This window comes from Quercus lobata, chromosome 2 (assembly GCF_001633185.2).
Source record: "Quercus lobata isolate SW786 chromosome 2, ValleyOak3.0 Primary Assembly, whole genome shotgun sequence".
NCBI classification, from domain to species: Eukaryota; Viridiplantae; Streptophyta; class Magnoliopsida; order Fagales; family Fagaceae; genus Quercus; species Quercus lobata.
Window position 1 is genome coordinate 44664651 of NC_044905.1, and position 24440 is coordinate 44689090.

At 37.6% G+C, this 24440-nt stretch overlaps 1 protein-coding gene across 1 annotated transcript; it reads left to right on the top strand.

Annotated features, from left to right (window-relative positions):
* Positions 1 to 23197: 23197 nt before the first annotated feature.
* LOC115965085 lies at positions 23198 to 23668 on the top strand. Its single transcript, XM_031084291.1, has one exon. The coding sequence runs from the start codon at positions 23198 to 23200 to the stop codon at positions 23666 to 23668; it is 471 nt and encodes a 156-aa protein (XP_030940151.1).
* Positions 23669 to 24440: the final 772 nt, after the last annotated feature.

A 24440-nucleotide genomic window follows, 5' to 3' on the forward strand; every position in this document is an offset into this window, starting at 1 on the left:
TCTTCGTGCTTACATAGGTGATCTCCAATATCTGCCATGCCTCCTTGGAAATAGTTACGTGAGAAATCCTTTGAAACTTATCTAAAGAAACACCACAAAAAATAGCATTTAGTTCTTTGCTATTTGCATTAGCTGTAGCGAGAGTCGCCTAATCCCATGTGGATTTAATGGCCTCTGGCCTAGTCCATCCTATTTCTACTGCATCCTAAACACTTTCATCAATTGAACATAAGAATGCCCTCATCCAGACTTTCCAAAATGCATAGTTGCTACCATCAAAATATGGTGGAGCATTTAGAGATTGAGATCGATCCATCTCAATGGGATCAAGGATCGCACTAAGGTAATAAAACCACAACAAGTGCACCCACTCTGATACCAATTGAATGTTCAAATAGTGTATAAAACACCGATAAAAGTTTAGACCTCCAATTTACAAATTACCAACACAAGCTTATAATCAAATAATGTATAAGCTAAAACAGAATTGGTAAAACAATCTAAACCATAATTACTCACAACTACAACAATAATTAAAAGACAAAGATTAAGGGAAGAGAGATGCAAACACAAAGACAACATAGCGATGTGTTATTGAAGAGGAAACCGAAGTCCTCGGCGTAAAACCTCTCTGCCACCCTCCAAGCGGTCAATAATCCACTAGCGAATAAAGTTGGGATACATGAATAGCAGAAGACCCTCCAAACCTAATCTACCCAATGCACTTAAGCCCTCCAAGCTTCTTGCACCAATAGGGTTACGTCGAACCTTGTCTTCTCTAGCTTACCGGATCCTACAATAGCCCATTGCATCAACCAAAATGAATTGGTCCCTTCTAAACTGCTTCCTAAGCACCAAAATACTTTCTCACAAATATGGGTATAGTGAGATAAGGATTTGGCTAATGTACCTCTCAAGGATGTATCAATGGAGAGGATGAGAGTAAAGGAATTTGGAGAATCAAAGGATGAAAATTGTGGATGAGTCAATCTTGTTTTTCTCTAGGGTTTCTCTCTCAAAATTCTCTTTGGAAGCTCTCTACATTTCGTGGGTATAAGGGTATTTATAGTAGGGTGTGTATGGAATGTGAAGAGTCAATTACAACTAAACAGGGTGTTTTGGTGACTCGAGCTCTCGACTGGAACGAGTCGCGAGCTAACTGCCTTGCCAGACTGGAGGTTTTGTCCTGTAGTGCAACAGTTGGCATGACCCTTCAGCTCCCCCTGCATGCTTCACATGTGTGCCATTCTGGCGACTTTCCAGTCATGAGATCCAATCGCGAGACCCTTCTTGAGTGCACATTCTTAAGCATTTCTTCATACTCTCTCACATACTACCCTTACATAATTCCCACCTAAATACAGGGTTTCTAAATGCTGAATTGCAAGAAAATTTGGCACGGAATAAAGCCAACTAATGATTGAATAAATTCAACCTTACAATATAAATGGTAAAGACCAAATATATAATTTACCCAATGATTTGGACCGATAGGAATTAATATTTTAATTAATATTTTAAAAGATCAAATCAAAATTAATTTAAGATATTTCCACATATCCATGTCTATGGTAAGACTATATCTTGACCAACAAGAATCATTCTTTCATTATAAATTTGTCAAAGCATTATTTTGGATTCATAAAAAGTCCATTTTGCCCTTAATTCAATAATGACTTCCATTTTCCACCTACTAAATACAATTTTTTTTTTTTAAATTAATATAAATCATGAAATGTCCAAGAAAATAGTCCCCCCCCCCCCCCGGGTTTTTTATTTACCTTGTGTCTTATTTTTTGTATTGTATTCCATTTTCGTTAGGGGAGAAAACTAAATTATTTGAACTCGATGGATTTATTAACTGGACCAAGATCTTTGTATAGCCCAGCAGTATTACTTATAAAGAGAATCATGATTCAAACAATAGTGGCTATAGAAAAAAAAAATTTAGGGTAGTAACTATATATATATATATATATATATTTTGATAAACTAGTCACTAAGAAACTTGAATTACTCAAAATCTAAGAAAAAGATAACTTGAATATACCAAAGTCACAAGAAAAAAAACACACATACACACACACAAATGCATGAATTATTATGATTTCTTTCTACTAACAAAGAGAAAAGGGGAAAAAAAATACTAATAATAGATAAAGTGAGAACTTAGAATACTAAGATGAGAGTGGTAACATGAGAGGGAGTCTGAAATGATAAGAGAGAGAGAGAGAGAGAGATGATATTTGCTACAATTACGAGTTGAGTCCTTAAGGTGAGCAAAATTGTTATAGCTGTAAAGGTAAAGAGAGCATAACTACCAACATGGCCAAGGAGAACTCACAACTGTAGATACCGTATTTTGTCCGCCCTCAATTTGCATGTCGAATCCCGAAAATTCCAAAAATATTAAATTTTCTCCAAGGGGCCACAAAAACATCTAGATTAACATGGCGCAACCCGTTCGGGTATCAGAGCACTCAAAATACCTTTTTAGGTCAAATTGACCAAAATGCCCTTGGTCAACCCAGGGTTAATTGAAAGTCAAAATTTGTCAGAACCACTCCAAAAACAACATTTCTCATACTTTTACATCAAACCCGAGCTATTCAGTTATTTTCGTCAACTTTGACCAAGTTTGACCTGGAGCTCTTGGGGGCCAAAAAAACCCTAATTTTGATCCGAACGTCGGAATGGGTTGAAACTAGCGTCATTACAAATATTATTGAATTTTTTAGGACATATGTGATTCAATGTTAGGAACATATGTCAATATTTATGTAATTAGCTAATCCTTTGAGAAAATGCACTTTACTTGTAATTGGGTAGATCTAGGATGTATTTAATACTTTAATGAACAAGAGTTCAAGTCTAGTATTGAAGCCATGCAAATCTGTCCAAGAAATGAGTGAAAAAGTGCTGATTTTTTAAAGCTCAATAGCTGCTCGACACCTCTCGACAGCTAGGCTACCTATTGAGCTCTTTAGCTTCTTTTTATTGCAATCTTGATACCTCTCGATAGCTAGGTCAATCAATCGAGCAACTTTCTGTCCCCTCAATAGCTTCTCGATAGCTCTCAATAGCTCGCAACAAATAGGCTCAATAGCTACTTGACACCTCTCAATAGCTCGCAACAGGTCTCAACAGATAGCTATCTATTGAGGTATTTATCGAGCTTTATGAAATTCAAATTTCCAGATCTGATTTTCAACCCATGCTTATGTATTTGTGTAGGGTTTCTTTTCTCACAACCTTAGACATATATAGGGCTTATTTTAAAGGCCATCACATAAGAGAATATAAGGAGAACACATGCAAAAGGTGACCGTTGCCTTATTCTCTCTGAAAGAAGCTATTGCGTCTTTGCTTCTTAGGGTTTTGTAACCAAGTGCTTCTTGATTTTCATTGTTGATGAAGTGAAGAATTTTGCAGCCAACAATCTTCTTCAAGTTTGTGTGTTAGCCACGTACTGAGAGCCATGCATTATTGGTTAGTCACGTACTTTGATCTGTGTAAAAAGGGTGGCATTCATATATTGAAGAGTTCAGAGGTTCTAAAGCGGTAGAAGGTTTCCGCTGTACGTTCATCTACGAGGATTGTAGAGTCTAGGGGCAAAGGTTTTGTACTAGATCTGAAACTTCACTTTACTATAGTGAATTGCTTTTCGAGAAGGTTTCCCCCCAAGTTTTTTACTGTGAAACTAGTTTGTTTCATTGGTTTTCCTGTGTCATCATATCTTGTCTTGTTTATTTTTCCGCTACATGATTTTGACATGATATTGATGTTAGTTTGTTTTAACAAGGTTTATTCATAATAAATCTAATTAACAACTTGGGTTTAAAACTTGTTAATTCTATCAATTGGGGTCTAAATTTCCCAACAAGTGGTATCAGAGCGGGTACACTATAATTGGATTAATTTCCTGAGTGTGATCCTTAACTCCCATTGTCATGGATAATAGAAAATCTCTTTTGATTCCTCCTTTATTTGATGGCACTAATTATGCATACTAGAAAGTTCGTATGAAAGTTTTTTTGTAGACTCTAGGTGAACAGGTATGGCAAGCTGTTGAAGTTGGCTAGATTAAGCCAAAGGAGGTGTCGATAGATTGGGATGAAGCAATAATCAAAGCGGAAAATTTCAACAGTGGGCCTTGAATGCTCTGTTTTGTGGGGTGACCAATGAGGAATTCAAGAAAATATCATCCACGGAAGTTGCCAAGAAAGCATGGACCATTCTTGAGACCACCTATAAAGGTACTAAGGTAGCAAAGACTGTGAAGCTTCAAAGACTCACCAGTAATTTTGAAGAAATAAGGATGGAGAATCAATTGCGGAATCCAAAATTGTTAGGAAAATCCTTAGGTCCTTAACTGAAAAATTCCATGCCAAGATCACTGCCATTGAAGAAGTAAAGGGTATTGATCAACTTCCTTTAACTGAGCTTGTAGGGAACCTTCAAACCTATGAGATGGGATTAGGTTTAATGGGAAAAGGTGGAAATAGTAGAAACTTGGCTCTTAAGGGTATAGAAGAAGAGATTGAGGACTCTGAAGATGAAGATGAAAATGAAGATGGAGATGAAGATGGGGATGAGGATGAGGATCTAACCTTCATAACTGATGAGATTATCAAGCTTCTTCAATTTAGGAAAAAGGATAAGGCAAACCTCCTAGGAAATCTAAATCCTCAAGGAAGGGCAAGAATGAGAAACCCCTTATCCAATGCCATGAGTGCAAAGGTTTTGGTCATATAAGGATAGAGTGCCCAAACTACCTTACAAAGGAAAAGACTAAGGAGTCAAAAGATAAAGGGTTGGTTGCTACTTGGAGTGATACTAAGAATGATTCTTTTGATGAGTATGTGGATGAATGTAGTCACATTATGGTCTTTACTGCCTCAACCGATAAGGTGATTGTGGAGAGTGCTAGTGACAGTGAGGATTCTTCTGATGACAAAGTACCCAAGAAAATGACCCTTTAGGAAGCCTATGATAAGCTATGCACTAAATTTATAAAATCTGAAAAAGACTTCTCATCTTTGTAGAAAAGAGCTTAATGAGGTAAAAATTGAAAAAAAACTGATATGTTAGTCAAACTAGATGAGACAACAAAGTTAGTTGAGACTATTGTTGTGAAGAACACCTCATTAGAAGAGAAGGTCAAGAATCTTGAGGTTGAGCTTAGTCAAACTAGAACTCAAATAGAGAGGGTTTCTAGTGCAAAGCTTGATGAGGTCTTGAGTGCTCAAAAGCTTGGTTCTTATAAGACTAGCTTAGGATATGCAGTTTCCTCCAGTCCCTCCTCTTCCACGGCTTCTGGATCAGGGACTGTCTTTGTGCCCCAATCTGAGAAAGGTGATAAAGGTATGAAATCCAAAACTGATTTGGCTAATTCTAAATCCTTTGTTAGATCTCGTGTTTGTCACCATTGTGGTGTTTCTGGACACATTCGTCCTATTTGCTTTAAGTTATATCCTCAAAAGCAAGTGTCCAAACGGTCACAGGTTTCCTCTCAAGGAACTACTTCTCTGTTTGGAGAGTTATTAAAAGATTTAAGCTTTTTAACTCAATTTCAAGAGAATTTTAATTCTTCTATGTCCTTTAGTAGACATACTAGGACACGTGTTTTTTCATTTTCACGGCCAAAGACTCGTGTTGTGTGGGTGAGAAAGGAGCCTAAGACTTAATTGGCTTTTCTGTTTGTCCTCTACTTTAATTTTTTCTATCTAAAGTAGGACTCTTTTTGCTTGATTTCTTATCTGCTTTTAGAATCATGCATTCATGCATATGCATCTTTCTTTCATGCTTTCATGTTGTTTGTTTGTTTTTGTTTGGTTGTTTAGTCTTTATTTATTTTTTTTTTCAAAATAAAAAAGAGAAAAATCAGAAAAATACAAAAATAATGTGTGTTTGTGTACATTGGTACTTGTGTACCTTGTATGGCCATTAAAACAAAGCTTTCTAAACTTTGTATCGTTTGTAGCTTAGATGAGCATCTCTATGCACAACTAAGCAAGTGAGTTTTGTGGCTCGTGTTTGTGATGAGTAAGATTAAGTAATCTCTTGTACTTAACACTTGTATCACTCTTTTTGATAGGAAGGACTTGAAAATCCTAAGAGAAAGGCATAAATAACCATCTTACCATTGTTGCCCGCTTTTGTATGCTTCGGCATAGCAAAAGTGAAATGTCAAAAGCTTAACATAATTGAATATTTCTTTTTTATCTCTTATATGCCGATGCATGATTTGCTTAAAAGAAAAATACGCAAAGAAAAATAAAAAGCAAAAAGATCAAAATGCTTTATATATGATTGCAAGCGTGTATTCTAGGAGATGTGAGAGTTATAGGATGTACCTTGAAGGTGATAGTCCCCATCAAACAGTTGTGATTGTGTGAGTTAAAGTGATTTTCTCATATTTCAAATCGTCATAACATGTACACACTTATGCAATCTTGCAAAGTTTTTCACACACAACACGCAATATTCTTTGCTACTCTTGATACATGTGCAGGTACAATGTGATTTGGTCATCACAAGAAATACATGTGTTAATATATACTCACTAAACTGTCTTAACTTGTTTTTGAAATATAAAATTTGTTTTTCACATGTTTTGCATCTTTCTATTATCTTGTCTCTCGGGTGAAGCTTTCAAGCTTCTTGTACCCTTTGTCAATCATGACAAAAAGGGGGAGAAATTGTGGAGACTTTGTGGTTTCCTTTTTTGAAGATTCTACATGTTAGGGGGAGAAATACATGCCTCTGTAAGGGGGAGATGTGTTTCATCTTGTTAGGGGGAGTGCTTACCTCCTTCTTCTTGTACACCAATCTTGTGACCATGTTTATATACATTGTGCTTATCTTTGATATATATATATATATATATATATATATGATAATGTATGTCTTCTTCACCTACCTCTATATGTGTTGTTTATTTTCTATCTCCATACACATGTTTCTTATATATTGTATGCAATCTTATATTTCCGTTTCACACTAAGATGCCTTGATGAGTTTTGTTTAAAGTGTTTCAGAAATACAGGTTGTTAAAGTCACCTTGCCATAAACTCTTTTCTTGAAATTTTTTTCAAGAGTTTGTATTAGGATAGATTTTATTGTATTCAACAAGTGAGTATAAGTTAAGTTATTTATGACTTCTCTTATATGTTCATCTGTTTGTTGTGGTTTTGTCACGGATTGTCAAAAGGGGAGATTGTTAGGACATATGTGATTCAATGTTAGGAACATATGTCAATATTTATGTAATTGGCTAATCCTTTGACAAAACGCACTTTACTTATAATTAGGTAGATCTATAATGTATTTAATACTTCAGGGAACAAGAGTTCAAGTCTAGTATTGAAGCCATGCAAATCTATTTAAGAAACAAGTGAAGAAGTGCTGATTTTTTAAAGCTCGATAACTGCTCTACACCTCTCGACAGCTAGGCTATCTATCGAGCTCTTCAGTTTCTTTTTATCGCAATCTCGATACCTCTCGATAGCTAGGTCAATCAATCGAGCAACTTTATGTCCCCTTAATAGCTCCTTGATAACTTTCGATAGCTCGCAACAGATAGGCTCGATAGCAGCTTGACACATCTCGATAGCTTGCAATAGGTCTCAACAAATAGCTATCTATCGAGGTATCTATTGAGCTTTATGAAATTCAGATTTCCAGATCTAATTTTCGACCCATGCCTATGTATTTGTGTAGGGTTTCTTTTCTCACAACCCTATACATATATAAGGCTTATTTTAAAGGCCGTCATATAAGAGAATACAAGGAGAACACATGCAAAAGGTAACCGATGCCTTATTCTCTCTGAAAGAAGCTACTGCGTCTTTAGGTCTTAGGGTTTTGTAACCAAGTGCTTTTTAATCTTCATTGTTGATGAAGTGAAGAACTTTGCAGCCAACAATCTTCTTCAAGTTGGTGTGTTAGTCACGTACTAGGAGCCGTGCATCATTGGTTAGCCACGTACTTGGATTCGTGCAAAAAGGGTGGCGTTCATATATTGAAGAGTTTAGAGGTTCTAAAGCGGTAGAAGGTTTCTGCTGTAAGTTCATCTACGGGGATTGTAGAGTCTGGGGACAAAGATTTTGTACTAGATCTGAAACTTCTCTTTACTATAGTGAATTGCTTTTCGGGAAGGTTTCCCCCTAGGTTTTTTACTGTGAAACTAGTTTGTTTCATTGGTTTTCCTAGGTCATCATATCTCGTCTTATTTATTTTTCCGCTGCATGATTTTGACATGATATTAATGTTAGTTTGTTTTAATAACGTTTATTTATAATAAATCTAATTAACAACTTGGGTTTAAAACTTGTTAATTCTATCAACCGAGGTCTAAATTTCCAAACAGAATTCCTTTTCCAACAACCATTCATGGGTTGGAATCAAATTTAAAACAGTGGAGATATCTTGAAAACTGTGCAATGTGCATCATCTCACTTCCCAAGGCCGTAACTTTTGATTCGACTTTTGGTTTTTCAAGTTCATTAGTGTTCTAGAAACTACACATCTAGACCTTTCCAGTGACACCCAGATTAACCCAATCCAAGCCTAGGAAGGCCTCCATCATATCAGCTTTTTAATATAAATACCCTTAGACCCCCTTTAGATAAAAAAAAAATAGAAACTGGGCAATTTGAAGCATTTTTTGGGCAAATTCTCTCTCTTTTCCTCTCTAAATTCTCTCCTAAATACATCAAAAAACCTTTGACTCCTCCCTTCTCTCAAAAATCAAGAGGTAGTGTTCTTGCACTCTTTTTCCTCTCTTGGTCTTAGGACCTTGGATTTAAGGTTTTTAAGAGTGTAGATGTAGCTTTTTAGCTAAAATCTACACCCTTTGCTTTATCTTTCTTCATAGCGTGTCTATTTGCTTTCCATAGTATATCTTTGCTTTATCTTGCTTCCTAGCATGTTTTATAGCCTTTTTAGCATGTCTCCTTGATTTTTACTATGTTTTACCATTTTGATGATGTTGGCCTAGCATTCTTGGGCTAGGATATGCCTAAATTTTGTGTTTGTGCTTAGATCCATGTTCCTAGGTTCTTTTTACCATGTTCATGTTTAGTTCTACTTATTTATGTGCTCCTTGCCATGCTTATGCTCAAATCTATATCTTTGTGTGCTTCATGCCATGTTCATGTGTCTAGATCTACATGTTGATTGCTATGCCATGCGCTTCTAAAGCCTTTTTATCTCTTGTTATCCCTTTTTCTTGTGTTTTGGCCTTTTAGGTAGGGTGTAGATCTAGATGTTGTGGTCTAGGCCTACATCCATGCACCTAGACCAATATCAAAGGGTTTGGATCATTTCCTTTATGCATGTTTGCTTGCTTGCTACTATGCTTTATCTCCATGTTTGCTTGTCTACATCTAGGCCTTGCCATGCTTTATGCCTTCCGTGGGTTTGTGCTTGTTGGTTTTTGGGCCACTTGCTTGCATGGTTGCATCCACCCCTTTTGTGGCTTGTTGAATGTGACCACTTGTAAGACACATCTCCATGATGTTGGTGTGCTTGAAACACACCTTTCTCCACTCCGCACGATGTTTTAATGCTTGCTTTGTGCCACCCGTTTGGCTTTCTTTGCTTCTTTGCGGTTTTGAACACTTGCCTACATGTTCTTGCATAAGTCTGTGTGTTGTCCATACTCCAATCTCATGGAGCTAAGGACGCCAAATCCAAACCTACATTTGTCCTCATTGGACACCCTCTTTGTTTGATAATATGTTTGTTTTCCCCCATTTGGCTATCTCTCTTTGATAGCTTGTCTTTTAGCATGCTTTCTTTTTGCTTGTTTCTTTGCTTGTCTACTAGCTTATTTCTTTTGTTATTGCTTGTACACGCATGGAGCATGGACACTTGGAGCAAGAGTACGACTTCCTAGGCACAAGTAAAAATGGGCAAGGATGCAACCAAGAAGACGCAAGCCCACAAGGGGCAATGTTCAATAGATTAGGAGGCCTAGCCTCCTCGAGTGGTTACATCTTTCTCCCTCTCTCTTAGCCTTTTCTTTAGAGCAATGTATTAGGGTTCCCCCCTCTCCTTATACCCTTTATCTTTCTTGCTCCTTGCTTGGGCTGTGTTCCCTAGGTGTGGCAATGTCTGTTTTACATTTCTTGTACCTTGTTGGGCCAAACCCTTGGGGCATTGGCAATGTCTGTATATCTTTCCTACTATGTGTGATAGTATTATGCATGATGCATGTGTATATATATATATATATATATAACTACATGTGTGTGGGTGATCGTGCACTTTGTATGATGGACTCTTGTGGCTACTTGAGCAATCCTCTCTAGCCATGAGTGATCTTGACCTTGTCACATAAGCATGTGCTCAAGGCATTTGCCGCAGGTGCATATTCATGTCATACTATGTGCATAGTCACCACGGTGTGACCATCCCGATCTGTGTACCAAGTGACATCTGTTTCCCCATGTATGAGACATGCATCAATGTGCTTAAATGCTTTGTGGGGCTCTGGCTCATCCTAGCATGTGCATGTTGGCACACGCCATATACACAGGCATGAAACCTTGCCAATGCGCCATAGCGCACCAAACGTGAAACTCTGCCAAATTTTCACCATGAAAATGGAGCATCCCCATTGCTATGTTCTCATGGAGATAACTTGGTGAGAATAGAATTTGGTGTGCTATGACACGCTTGAGGCGAAGCATTGCCAGATTTCTGCCATGAAAATAAGGCAAAATGCCGCCAGATTTTTGCCATGAAAATTCAGCAACGATTCTAAACACACTAGGGAAGCATCGATCAAGACCACACCCTTTCTGAATCCAAACCTCAAAGCCCAATTCGCTTAAAGTACTGAAAGCTAATACCAATAGCCCGTTTTCAACTTCCAATGCCTTTAAATTAACATATTGCTGAAACAAAGGACTATATACAAATAGGCATTGTGGGGTGCCTAACACCTTCCCCACACGTAACCAAACTTCCGAACTCAAGAATCAAGATTTTTTTTACACATCCACATTAGATTAGAAAAAACAACCTTTTTCTTAGCCTAGGATCGGTAATAAAATCATATAGAGTCAAGTGACCAATCACACCTTAGAAAAACCCAATGATTGGTGATGACTTCACTTACCCTTGGTAATTTCCTTAAAATTGACTCATGTTCCAGTCACACACCCGAGGTACATGCTTCATGCGCGCGCAAGCGTCGCTATGATGGGTGGTCGAACCACCGCGAGGCATTGATGGACTGGCGACTCCATTAGGGACACAAAGAGACTTTAGCCTTTAGAGCTTTTTATAAGATCTTAATCTTTGGACATTGGCTTTCAAAAACGTTGAAATTGGCATTAGCCTTCGAGGCTTTCCTCTTGAAAATTGCTTTTACTATATCCTAGTAAACTATTCTCAAAACTCAAAAAAAAATTCAAATAGTTTTCCAAAAATTGGCTTTAAGGTGTTTTCATATGTGTGAAGCTTTCCTACTTTCCTAAGCATGCTTTACAACTTACCTTCACATGGGTAAACTTAGAGTAGTAGACTCATTTTCTACTGTTCATATATCTGTTGTGCTTGGAAAGCCTTTCCCCTTTCATTTCAAAATGCATGACATCAACCCTCATATTGGGTCGAACCCGAAATTAGCGTTGAAGGCAAACGCTAGATGCATATACCTTAGATAGTTACTGGATGCTGAATTGTAGGCTTTTCCTGGGTCCATGGGTGGACAAGATTATGTTAAAAAATGCCCCCTTGATCCACTCTATCCCACAACTTCTATGAAGAGAATGATTAGATGATCGAGGTCCCCTCTAAGAATAAGACCAACTCACTAGTTAAGCCATGTCTCATATAGTTGGCCCAGACTAAGTCGAAACCCGTAAGGATTAGGAAAAGCCAAAGCTAAGTGAACATCCAAGCCTAGGGTAGGATATCCTTCATAGGATTGTTTTCAAAATGAGTCAAGGGGAAAGTGTCAAGTTTCCATCTATAGGGTTGCCTTTTTGCTTGCGTCAAAGAGTTGTGCTCTACTCTAGGTTCTATCCATCTATGATTAACCCCTAGGGAAAAGCAACCCCGTTGCTTGCATCTGTGATTAACCCTTAGGGAAAAGCAACCTCGTTGATTGCACATTATATCATACCTAATCCCTAAGGATTTCCAACCCTAAAAGGGCATGCATGCACTAATGGCTCTGTCATGTAAATGTGTACAGATAATATTTGTGGCAAGTAGCCAGAACTCCGAACCAAGGAGGACATCTCCAAGAGTCCAAGACCTTCTCTGAGAAGGCGAGGCCATCCAGAATGAAGCATTTTCATTGTAAATTTGAGTTTCCTTGTATTGTAAAAGGCTCACTATTGGAGCCATTATCTATAGCCCATGTTCTAGGGGCATTGTAAAAAGGCAAATTTTGTAAAAGCATTGCTTTCTTTGTAATCAAAAGAGAAGTGTCCATCTCGCAATTTCAAGCATGATACGAAAGTTCTGCATCACTATAGAAACTCGCCATGATAAAAACCCACTCAAAGGTTCAAGCCAAAATTTTCGAAAATGATAGGTGCATTTTAAATAAGCAAGAACCTAAACTAACTTCGTGTTTGTTTTGTGTTTCCATATTGTCAAATTTTCAAATGTACCCCATTTCTTTCCTGTCCCATTCTTTTCCTTTCCAAGATCATAAAGAGAAAATATTGCTCAAAGGAAATAGTCCAAGTTACCATCACACCGTGATCCTATCATCACTAGGTCACGTGCTAAAGAGATGTCTACTATTGGTCCTTCCCCCATTAATGAAAAAATTCATGAGATCACTCTCCTGAAACAGCAAATGGTCGAAATGATATGCATGATATGACAGCTAGTTGTAGGAGGGAACCGAGATTCATCTAGTCCCACTCTAGAGGGCTCTGCATCGTCGTCTAAAAATGAGACCCGACTGCCACCAGATCCAAATCAAGGCTAAACCACATTGCCATTCATCACATAAGGGGGTGACCAAGAATTGAATCCTCCAAAAGATAAGACCTCAGAGTCTGTGGTTATGGTCAGGTCAAAAGTCAAGTGGAGACCCTGACTGAGAAAATCCATATCATAGAGGGCTCTGATGCTTGAGGAAGTGTTGATCTGGACAGCCTGACCAATTTCCCTCAAGTCATCATGCCTCCCAAGTTCAAAGCACTCGAGTTTATCAAGTATGATGGCACTAGAGATCCTTGCGCCCATCTGCGCATGTTCTTAGGAAGATGGCACCCTATAGAGACAATCATCCTTTGCTCTACCAATTCTTCCCTATAGAGACAATCATCTATAGCCACATGGTATGTGAGATTGGAAAAGAACTCCAGCTGGAGAGAGATGGACAATGCATTCTTGGATTATTACCGGTTCAATACTGAGATAGCTCTTGACTGCACAGTTCTTCAAAGGATAGTAAAGAAAAGTGGGGAATCTTTCTGTGAGTATGCCCAAAGGTGGCACGAGTTAGCCGCACAAGTGCTTCCTCCCATGATGGAAGATGAAATGTGTTGGAAAAACATGGTTTGTATCTCATACGAAACATACACAATGGAAATGGACCTACTTCATTCGTAATTAATAACATGTATTATGTAAATTTCAGAATTTAAGAACAAGAGAGCATACCTTGAAGTGGTGAATTCAAAACAAAGATCAGAAGCACTTAGGAATACTTTTAATCTTCACTCCAATTCCACTAACGCCCAAGAAGTGTGGTCTCTCAATCAATTCAAGGGAGAATAAGAGAGTGGCTTTCACTCAGACATACACACAATTTCACAAATAATGTCTCACATAAAATTCTGTATGTTTCTTCCCTTGTATCAAACTGATTATCTAATTGGGCTAGCTTTTTGAGCCTTTCCAATTGGGCTTAAGTGTGTGGCTTGGAGTGGGACCAAAAGGGACCAATAAGACACTAGCTCCAATGGGCCTTAGGCTTTTCTGTTAACTCTTGACAAGTCCAAAGTTACCATTAATTATATATAATTTTGACAGGCCAAAAAAAAATTGATCCCTTGTGATGAATTAATTAATTAATTAGCCAAGTGTATTAATTAATCAAATTAACATGCAAACATGTGGTAGCACAAAAAAATCACTAATTAAACTAAGTGCAGCGGAAAATAAATTGATATGGTGATTTGTTTACGAATGGGGAAAACCAACACGGAAAAAACCCCACCGGGTGATTTTAAGGTCACCACTCCCGAGAATCCACTATTATCACAACAAGCGATTACAAGTAAAGGAATCCCAGTACCTTATACGAACCTCTAGTTGAACCCTTACCCCAATACCCAATTAGACTTGTTCTGTAGTGACAATCTCTCCTTTTGATGCACGGCTCCCAGTATATGACTAACCAATTGTGCGGATCCCAGTACGCGACTTCAATCACCAACTAGAGAAAGTTATTGGCTGCAAAGTTCTTCAATTCATCACACGATGAAGATCCAGAAGATGCTTGGTCACAAAACCCTACGGTGCACAAACACAGCAACTTCTTCACAAGAATGATGAAGTAGTGCAAACTCTGTCTCCGGTCATAATTTGCTTGAACAAAACTTTGCTCAAAACTTGTACAATTTGTGTCCACTTTGACGGCCCTTAAAATAATCCTTTTATATGTCTAGGGTTATGAGAAAAGAAAGTCCAAACATACAATCACGAACTAGAGTCAAAACAGATTTGAAATTCTATTTTTCATAAACCTCGACAAATACCCTATCTGTCGAGCTGCTGTTGAGCCACGGGGCTGAACAACTCTTCATACTCGATAGATGGCCAGCTATCGAGATTTAATGACAGGCACATTTCAGACTTGAATCTTGGACAAACTTGCATGGCTTTAACACTTGATCTTGAAACAAAGTTTCCTAAAGTATTAAACACATCCTAGTTCTACCCAAATATAAGTAAATTGCGTTTTGTCAAAGGATTAGCCAATTACATAAAATAGTGGCATATGTTCTTCACAAGTAAATCACATATGTCCTAACAAATACCACTATAGAAATAGAATTGCTCTCTAGGCATTATTTATAAATTATATCCCAAGACTTTATTGTACATGCAACTCCTTTATAAAATATTCGTAGTAATACAAAGTCATGAAAGTAGACTACCACTTTGAAGATTACTACATCTTAATTCCTTGAGTACCTGGTTTAATCCTTTAAGTTATTCATCATATATTTATAAAATCAAATTCCATAAATATATACTCTAGTAACTCCTTATTAAAGTGGTTAGGCCTAACACTCTGAATAACCAAACCCATTAAACTTATCTCAAGGGAATATTTTATATCTCCATTAAAAGATTATGAATTCCATCTTGAGAATATATGTTCCATCAATACTAAATGCGGCTGCCTAACATACTGAGCTTTTGATCATGATTTTAGATCTCACTCCTGATATATCAAAGCAACCTACACCTCATAATCAGATCCATTATTCTCTCAGGATTAAAAATTCTTGTAAATATAAGTCCTGAGATTTATTATTCATTTGACAGTCGTTAGGAGAATAATAAATCTCACAGTGGTCAAATTCAATATGTCTTAACTCTTAAAACATATCAACATACCAACTAGAAGTCTCTACTTCCATGATCAAGACAAATCATCGTAGTTGATATGTTATAATCTTTGCAGATGAAATTCTCAATTTCATCACTAAAATTCTAAGTTTACAAAGAACTTGTGATTTAAATCTTCTATGACTAAATCACATAAATTACATACTATGCATCTCATGGACTATATGATAATGTCCCAATATTCATGTTACCATTATTTTAGATAATAATAAAACAACTTTATTAATCATAACATTAAGTCATACGTAATGTCATACAAAGCATCATATAATAGGATTTAAGGGCACACATCCTAAAAAAATGATCAAGTGGTTCATTGATAACCTTAAGCCTTTTTACTAGGAGAAGATGATTAGTGCCCAAGTCACTCACTTTGCAAGCCTGATTCCTATTGGAGAGTGTATTGATGAGGTTGTTAGGGTCAAGAAAATAGTTGATCCTGAGGCTTTGAATTCTATGATAGAACAACAGGTGAAAAAGGCAACTAGCCACAAAGGGAAGGAAGCTGAAGTTCACATGATTGACAAAACACCTGAAAGACCAAGGGGTGTCGATTCTGCTTATACAGCCCTAAACACCTGACCTTATCAGCAATAGGTTCAGCCAACCTAGGCACCTTATCAAGCATTCAATCATAGGGGAAGGCTCAATCAACCCTGATATCCCAAGGCAAAGCCACTGAAATTCTCTCTGTTACCCATGCCCGCGGCAATGCTTTTTGCTTATCTATTGGAGAAGAAGCTAGTGACTCCAATATTTGTAAAACCTAAAGAAGGTCCTCCTCTGCTCGATTTTGACCCATCCAAGAAATATGAGCACCCATTTTAGGGCCAAAAGGCACACCTTGGAAGAATGTATGCATTTGAGACATCGAATTCAAGATCTTATTGACAACAAGCTAGTACAGTTTGACAACACGGCTAGACTGAATGTCATCACCAATCCCTTGCCTCCTTATCTGGAAAGGAACGTGAATGCTATCTCTATAGTGGAGCAGAGGATCCCAAATTTCTCGTCTACCTCATTCCCTTGGAAAGCTATGTTATGGGCTCTAGCCCAAGAAAGTCACATTGTTTTGGAAAACATAGGAGCCCCAAGATTCAACTGGGAAGTCTGCTCATTTTATGACAATAGGGACTAATATGCCCTATTCGATTGTAGAGTGCTTAGGGAACAAGTTTAGAGTTTAGCTGACCGCAATATTAATTGGATAGATAAAGAGGTCATGTAGAGGAATGATTGCAAGGCAGCCAACCTATGCCCTCCAAGTACCCAAGCGAGAACCAACCATAGCTCTATGTTAATAGGATCAAGGAAAGACTAGAATAAGTACTTACAAGAACGCCTTTGTGAGGTTCCTCCAAGGATGAAGATGCCAGCTCCTCCGACTTTGGTCGTTATCGAAGAGATTATAGAATCGGTTGTGGATTCAGGAGTGTTGGCTCTAAAGAAAGAACAAACCATGCCAGCCATTGAGGGTTTTTCTCCTTTGATTTTATCTTTGCATGGGATCACCAAGACATCTCCAGGATTTGTCTAGATGGGAACCCCTATTGTCCCCGCCAATCAAGGTTTCGATCCTCTAGTTCTACCAAAGCCTTTCCAAGGAATCTCTAAGGTTCCTAGCCCAAAAAGCTTTAGAAGCTACTCTGCCTAGTCTAATCATCATCGATCCGAAGATGTTCTCCCTGACGCCAAATCTGTAAACTAAAGAAGGCATGGTCATCCATATGCCGAAGCGCTTCCCTTATAAAGATAGCCATCGTGTCCCATGGAAGTATGATGTGACCTTGATCTCCACCTGAATTGGAAAGGAAGTGGTTCACTTTTAATATCTATTTAGGTCTATTCGGACTTACCCAGAGTGGTCGATGTTATTCTCTTGAGGAACTAGAAAAGATGAGGAAAGGAATTGGTAAGGGCACAGCCGAGCTAGTCAAGAATAAAGTCACCATTGAAGAAGCCAAGGAATTCTTGAAAACCATCCGGAAGGCCGATTATAGTGTGATTCAACAGTTGAACAAATCTCCAGCTCAGATTCCTATTTCAACCCTGTTACTATATTCCGAGGTCCATTGTGAGGCTCAGCTGAAGGTATTGAAGGAAACGCGTGTTCCTATCGGTATTATAGACGACCCCTTTGAGGGTATAGTATCATTGGTGTTGGCCACCAACTAGGTCTTCTTTTTAGATAATGAGTTGCCTACAAAATGAAGAGATCATACCGTGGCCGTGCATATCGTAGTCAAATGTGAAGACATGATTGTCGCCGTAAAGGTATTAATTGAAAATGGATTAACCTTGAATGTCTGCCCAATGGCCACTCTAGAGCGCCTAGCACCATGATCATCAAAGCCTTTGACGGCACGCGTCGCGAAGTGCAAGGTGAAATTGAACTAATGATTGAGATCAGCCCAAGATCCTTCATGGTCAACTTCCAAGTGATTAAAGTGGATTCTCCGTAAAATATGTTTTTTGGGAGACCCTAGTTACATGCAGCAGGTGCAGTCACATCTACCCTCCATCAAAGACTCAAGTTCATCTCTAAGAATTAGTTGATCACCATTATGGCTAAAGAGCCCATAACTATCTTCCAAGAGACATCTATCCCCTACATCAATGCCAATTCATTTCCAGTAGCATCCTTTCATGGCTTCAAACTAGTTTCCATGATTCATAATGCTTTGGAGCTTGAGTTCAGTTGGCCTGCAGCAATTTTGATGGCTGTTAATGAAATGCCCAAGTTTGGGTACAAGTTATGCCAAGGCCTCGGAGTCGTAGGACGTGGGAGCCCTGCTTTCATTGAACCCTCAAATAACAAAGAGAAGATTTGGTTTGGGGTATAAACCCACTTTTGAAGAACTCTATCAAGCTTCTAGAGGGAAAAAAAGGAAGTGTGCTGCTTCAGGGATGTTTAATCCCCATATCAAGACCACTTTTCTAGCTCTGGTAGAGATCATTTTTCCAAAACATTACATGGAATTGGAAGACGATGAGCCTGATCTAGCTTACATTATTCAACTTTGTCCTGAAGAGTTCTCCGTGAACGCTATCACATCTTCTGAAGATAATTCAACTTCTATTATCCGACCAGGGATACTAGGCGAGACGACAAACCATTGGACCATCAAGCCTTGCTTTGTGGTTGCACCGGTTAAGTAAAGAGTATTCCATCATCAAGTGATTGGGCCTTCCAATCACTTGAGAGGGTTGGAATAACATATTTAGTTTGTTTTGCATGCTTATGTCATTTCCTACTTTATTTGTGTTCTCTATTCATTTCCCCAGTTTGTTGTCCTAGAAACAACAAAAAAGAGTATTTCCCTTTTATCATTATTAGGCATGAACTTTGTTTTCCCCCTACCCATAATCCATTAATGAAATATTCAGCGTATTATTCAAGAAAATTCTTGCATCTCTCTTTATTTGCTTTCCTATGAATATGTGTGTACAAATTATCTTATGTTTCTTTGTATATGTTCCGCTCTATAGGATCTATTCTGATTCCAAAGTGGGTACATCTTCCCTTTGTCATAACGAGGGTGTGGATCATGTGAATGAGACAATAGATTTGGATCATAATGTTGAAGGATTGGAAGAGGTCTCAAATTTACCTCGAGACATCCTAGAAGCTATGAACAGAGAGAGTGAAGGGTCCATGCCCAATATAGAAGAGACAGAGGTGATAAACCTAGTCGAAGAAGGCAAGAATGAAAACCCCATTAAGATCGGGGTAAACTTTCCCAAGGACATGAAAGATGAGCTCATATCTCTATTGAAGGAATTCAAGGAAATCTTTTCTTGGTCTTATCAAGATATGCCTAGATTGGATATAGAGATTGTTGTCCACAAGATTCCGGTTAAACCCCAATGCCCCCCAGTGCGGCAGGCTTTCCAAAGGATGAAATCTGAGACTATCCTGAAAATCAAAGAAGAAGTAGAAAAGTAGTTGAGCACCAATTTTCTTACTGCCATAGCCTACTCCAATTAGGTTGCAAACATTGTTTCCATGCCAAAGAAGGATGGGAAAGTATCCATGTGCATCACTTATGGAGATTTGAATCGAGCTAGCCCAAAGGATCATTTTCCCTTGCCACATATCGATACCTTGATTGATAACATCGCAACCAACATGTTCTTCTCCTTTATGGATGGGTTCTCAGGTTATAATCAAATCAAAATGGCTGAAGAAGACATAGCCAAGACAGCGTTCACCACCCATTAGGGAACTTACGCCTACGATATCATGCCATTCAGCTTGAAGAATGCTGGTGTGACCTATTAGTGAGTCATGGTAACCCTGTTCCATGATAAGATATACAAGGAGATCAAAGTCTATGTGGACACGTGAAAGACCACCAAAGTGCCTCTAAAAAAAAAAAAGAGATTTTTAGAGTGCTTTTTAGGGCACCTCTCTTTTTGGGTAAGTGGTGTGGAGTCGCCACTTATTTTTTATACAAAAAAACAAAAAAAAAAAAACTAAATATATCTATACATGACTGAATTGTTTCATTTCATTGATTGAGTAAAAAAATAATAATAATACATGTTTGATAAATTGAAAATTACACTGCTTTGGACCCTAGTTACAAACTACCAAAAATATGTGGCCTTTTGTCCTAGTTACAATCTATCCAAAATAAATAAAGACAAAGATAAAGCCTAGGTCTACCTATCCAAAGACTCTAAATTCGGAGGCTAGGTTACAGAATAGGAAGGTGTTAGGCACCCATTCCGCCCTGATAGAGTTTGGTCTTCTAGACTTTTGTGACCAATATACCTTTTATGCATGACATAAATGACATGTTGCACACATAAAAATAAATAAATAAATATATAATGAAAACTAAATCACAAAAGTTTATTTATGAATGCATCCTCTTCTTTGTATAAAAAAAAAAAAAAAAAAAAAAAAAAAAAAAATCAGATCTGTGTTGTAAAAAAATTGAATTTGGTTTAGAAAAATCAGATATGTTTTTGTTGTGTAAAAAAAGATGTCTTTTGGAGAGAAAATTCAGATCTGTTTTTTATTTAATTAAAACAAAGTCTTTTAATATGAAAAAATATCAGATCTATTTTTGAGAACTTAGAAAAAATGGTTTTGGTTTATAAAAGATCAGATTTGTTTTGTAATGATAAAATTTAGTTTTATAGAGACTTAAAAAAAAATCAGATCTGATTCTAAGAACTAAAAAAATTGGTTTTTGATTTGTAGGAGATCGAATCTGTTTTTGTGATAATAAAAAGAAATCAGATTTGTATATTTTAAAAAAATCAGATGTGTAATGAAAATGATTTCATGAAATAAATTTATGCTATTTGTACTAAATAAAACAAACACAACAAACACAACCATTCATGATCGTTTTTTATTACAAAATCGGCTATGTAAAAAAAATCAAATCTACATCTAATGAAAACATAGATCAGTTTTTAATTTGAAAAAAAATGTAGATCTGCATCTAATGAAGATGCAGATCAGTTTTTAACTTGAGGAAAATTCGGATCTACTTCTAAGGAAGATGCAGATCCATTTTTTGATTTAAGAAAAAATCAGATCTGCATCTAAGGAAGATGTAGGTCCCTTTTTGATTTAAGAAAAAATTCAGATCTACATCTAATGAAGATGCAGATCCGTTTTTGATTTAAGAATAAATTCAAATCTGCATCTAATGAAGATGCAGATCTGTTTTTAATTTAAGAAAAATTCAGATCTGCATCTAATGAAGATGCAAATCCCTTTTTTAGTTGAAAAAAATAATTGATAACATGCAGATTTTGAAACTAAGTAAGAGATCATAACAATAATAAAAAGAATCATGAACATTTTTCAACAAAATAAGTTAACAATTCATGATATGAATATTTGACACAACTACACTAAAATAATTAAACATGCATCATCACAACAAGAGCAATATAAGAAAAAAGGGTTAATAAGAAACAACCTCTTGCATGGAGCACTCTTCTTCTTGAGAGGATATTTTAGAGTTCAAAGAAATTTATGCAATTATCTTTGAAACCTAAAAATCCTAGCTTAAGAGAATATTAGAATGGGGATAAGAAATATGAGAAATTTAGGGGTATGAGAAAGTGTCTCTTTGAAAGCGTAAAAGAGTGTGCTGAATTTTGAGATCCAGTCTCTATTTATAAAGGTTGGAATGCTTAAAAAATAAGCAACGATGAGTAGAATGTGAACTGGGATGCGACTTTCTATTAAAAATTTGAAAAGGAAGTGCCTTATTGTCACACAAAGAGCGTTGGGCCAAAGCCCTTAAAGGTGCCATTCGACACTTTGAAAGTGCTATTCGGCACTCCAAAAGTGCTGAATGGTACTCTTGGATGCTAATCGCACTTTCATGTTCACGTGCATTTTAGACTCCCTTTTTAGGTTTTCTTGAGCCTGGCCTTGCACTTAGACATGTTTTCAATTCATATTCTGAGATTTTTATCTCTTTTATGGATAACTCAGGTCTTTTCAGCAAAAAATATCTTGTAGATAAATACTCTAAAATAAATCTTGATAAAGTTTAGATTATCCACAATTTTATTATTATCTAATTATCTCCTTTATTCCTATGCAAGCAATCCTATTTTTGACACTAACTATCAACCAATCACAAAATTATTTAATTAAGTTTAGATGTTTAACCAATCAGAATCAATTTAAATTAATCATGCTTGGTCGACTCTACTTAGACACAATGCATGTTGACCATACAAACTTGATCATCTGATATCTTTTGATCTGACGGTTCGATTTGGAAACCAGACATACCGTCATGACCATTAGAATCTCAAGATCATTTTTATGATACGAAATGAATGAATTAATGCATGTAATGCAATCATGATTTTTGGGGTACATGGATGGTCATTCCGGTTATCTTCCTTGATTAAATCATGGGTGCAAAATCAAGTGTCTACAAGACAATATGATTGCCAAGTCACGCACTCCCAGAGATCATTTAATAGAATTAAGAAAGCTATTCAAGCACCTTGTCAATTACAGGTTGAGGCTTAACCCTAACAAGTGCATCTTTGTAGCCAGTTTAAGGAAATTGCTCGGCTTCATAGTTAGCCAAAGAGGAATTGAAGTGGACCTAGCAAAAGTCCAGGCCATCAGGGACATACCCGCGCCAAAAATCGAAAAACAAGTTCAATGCTTCTTGGGAAGGATCAATTACATAGCTCGTTTCATAGCATAATTGATCGCCACATGCGATCCCTTGTTTAAGCTCTTGAAGAAGGATACGAAGATAGACTGGATAGATGAGTGTCAAGTGGCCTTTGACAGGATTAAGGAGTATTTGTTGAACCCTCCTATTCTAGTTCCCCCGATGCCGAGATATTTGTTGATTCTCTACCTAGCAGTGCAAGAGACATCCATGGGTTGCATGTTAGGCCAGCTAAATGAACCTAATCAAAAAGAGAAGAAGATTTACAACCTAAGTAAGAACTTCACCAGCTATGAGATCAATTACATCGCCATCGAAAGGCATGTTGTGCCCTAGCATATGCCTCATGTAAGTTGTGGCAGTACATGCTCTACTTCACCACGTGGTTGATTTCCTACATGGATCCCATTAAGTACATCTTTGAAAAGCCTGTCCTCACAAGGAAGATCTCCCGTTGGCAGATGTTGCTATTTGAGTTCGATATTGTGTTTGTAGTGCGAAAGGCCATCAAGGGCCAAGCCATAGTCGATTACCTAGCAGATCAACCATTGAATGATCCAGATTTCTCAAAATCCCTCTTCCTAGATGAGGATGTCTTGGTGATAGAGCTAGAACCCAATAATGTAGAACCATGGCGTTGGAAGCTTTATTTCTATAGAGCCACCAATAGCACTGGAAATGGAGTGGGAGCAGTTTTAGTATCCCCGAAAGGCCAACAAATCCCTATTTCAATCAAGCTGAATTTCGATTGTACAAACAATGTTACAGAGTATGAGGCATGCATTGTGGGCTTACAAGTCACACTAGAGTTTGGCACATATGATCTAAGCTTCTTTGGAAATTCCCTGTTGATCATCTCCCAAATATAGGGAAAGTGGTAAGCCCAAGACACCAAGTTGATTCCGTATCAGAAATGCGCCAGCCTCTTAATCCGAAAGTTCTGGAACATTACCTTTGCTTATTTGCCCCGAGCACACAACCAGTTTACAGCTGCTTTAGCCACCTTGGCTAGCATGGTTAAGTTGGTAGAAGGAGATGAGATACGACAATTACACATAGCCTACTACATAAAAATTGAAGAATGCATGAATGTCAAAGCTGAAATCAATGGGAAGCCATGGTATCATGATATCAAGGCTTATATCAAAGATGGTGAATACCTGCTTGGAGCCAAAGACAGCGAGAGGAAATTCATCAAGTGCACGGCGTGCCAGTTTTTCTTGAGTGGGGAAGTCCTATACAAAAGGAACCATGGCACAACTTTGCTTTGATGCATCGATGCCCCCAAGGCTAACCATTTGATGGAAGAAATGCATGAGGGCTTTCTTGGAACCCATACCAGTGAACCCCTATTGGCCTTAAAAATTATGAGAGCCAGCTACTATTGACTCACCATGGAAAGCGACTGCATCAAGCTTGTAAAGATGTGTCAACATTGCCAAGTCTATCAGAATAGAAAGAATGTTCCTCCCTAACCCCTACACTCTTTAGCGGCACCATGGCCTTTTTCAACCTGGGTTATGGATGTCATCGAACCCATGATTCCGAAAGCCTCAAATGGGTAGGGTTATATCTTAGTGGCCATTGACTACTTCACCAAATGGTTGGAGGCCACCTCCTACAAAAGCATCACCCAAGCCA

Bases quoted from the DNA above. Each gene is read 5' to 3' on its own strand.
- LOC115965085 (XM_031084291.1), top strand. From the start codon at position 23,198: ATGGATCCCATTAAGTACATCTTTGAAAAGCCTGTCCTCACAAGGAAG.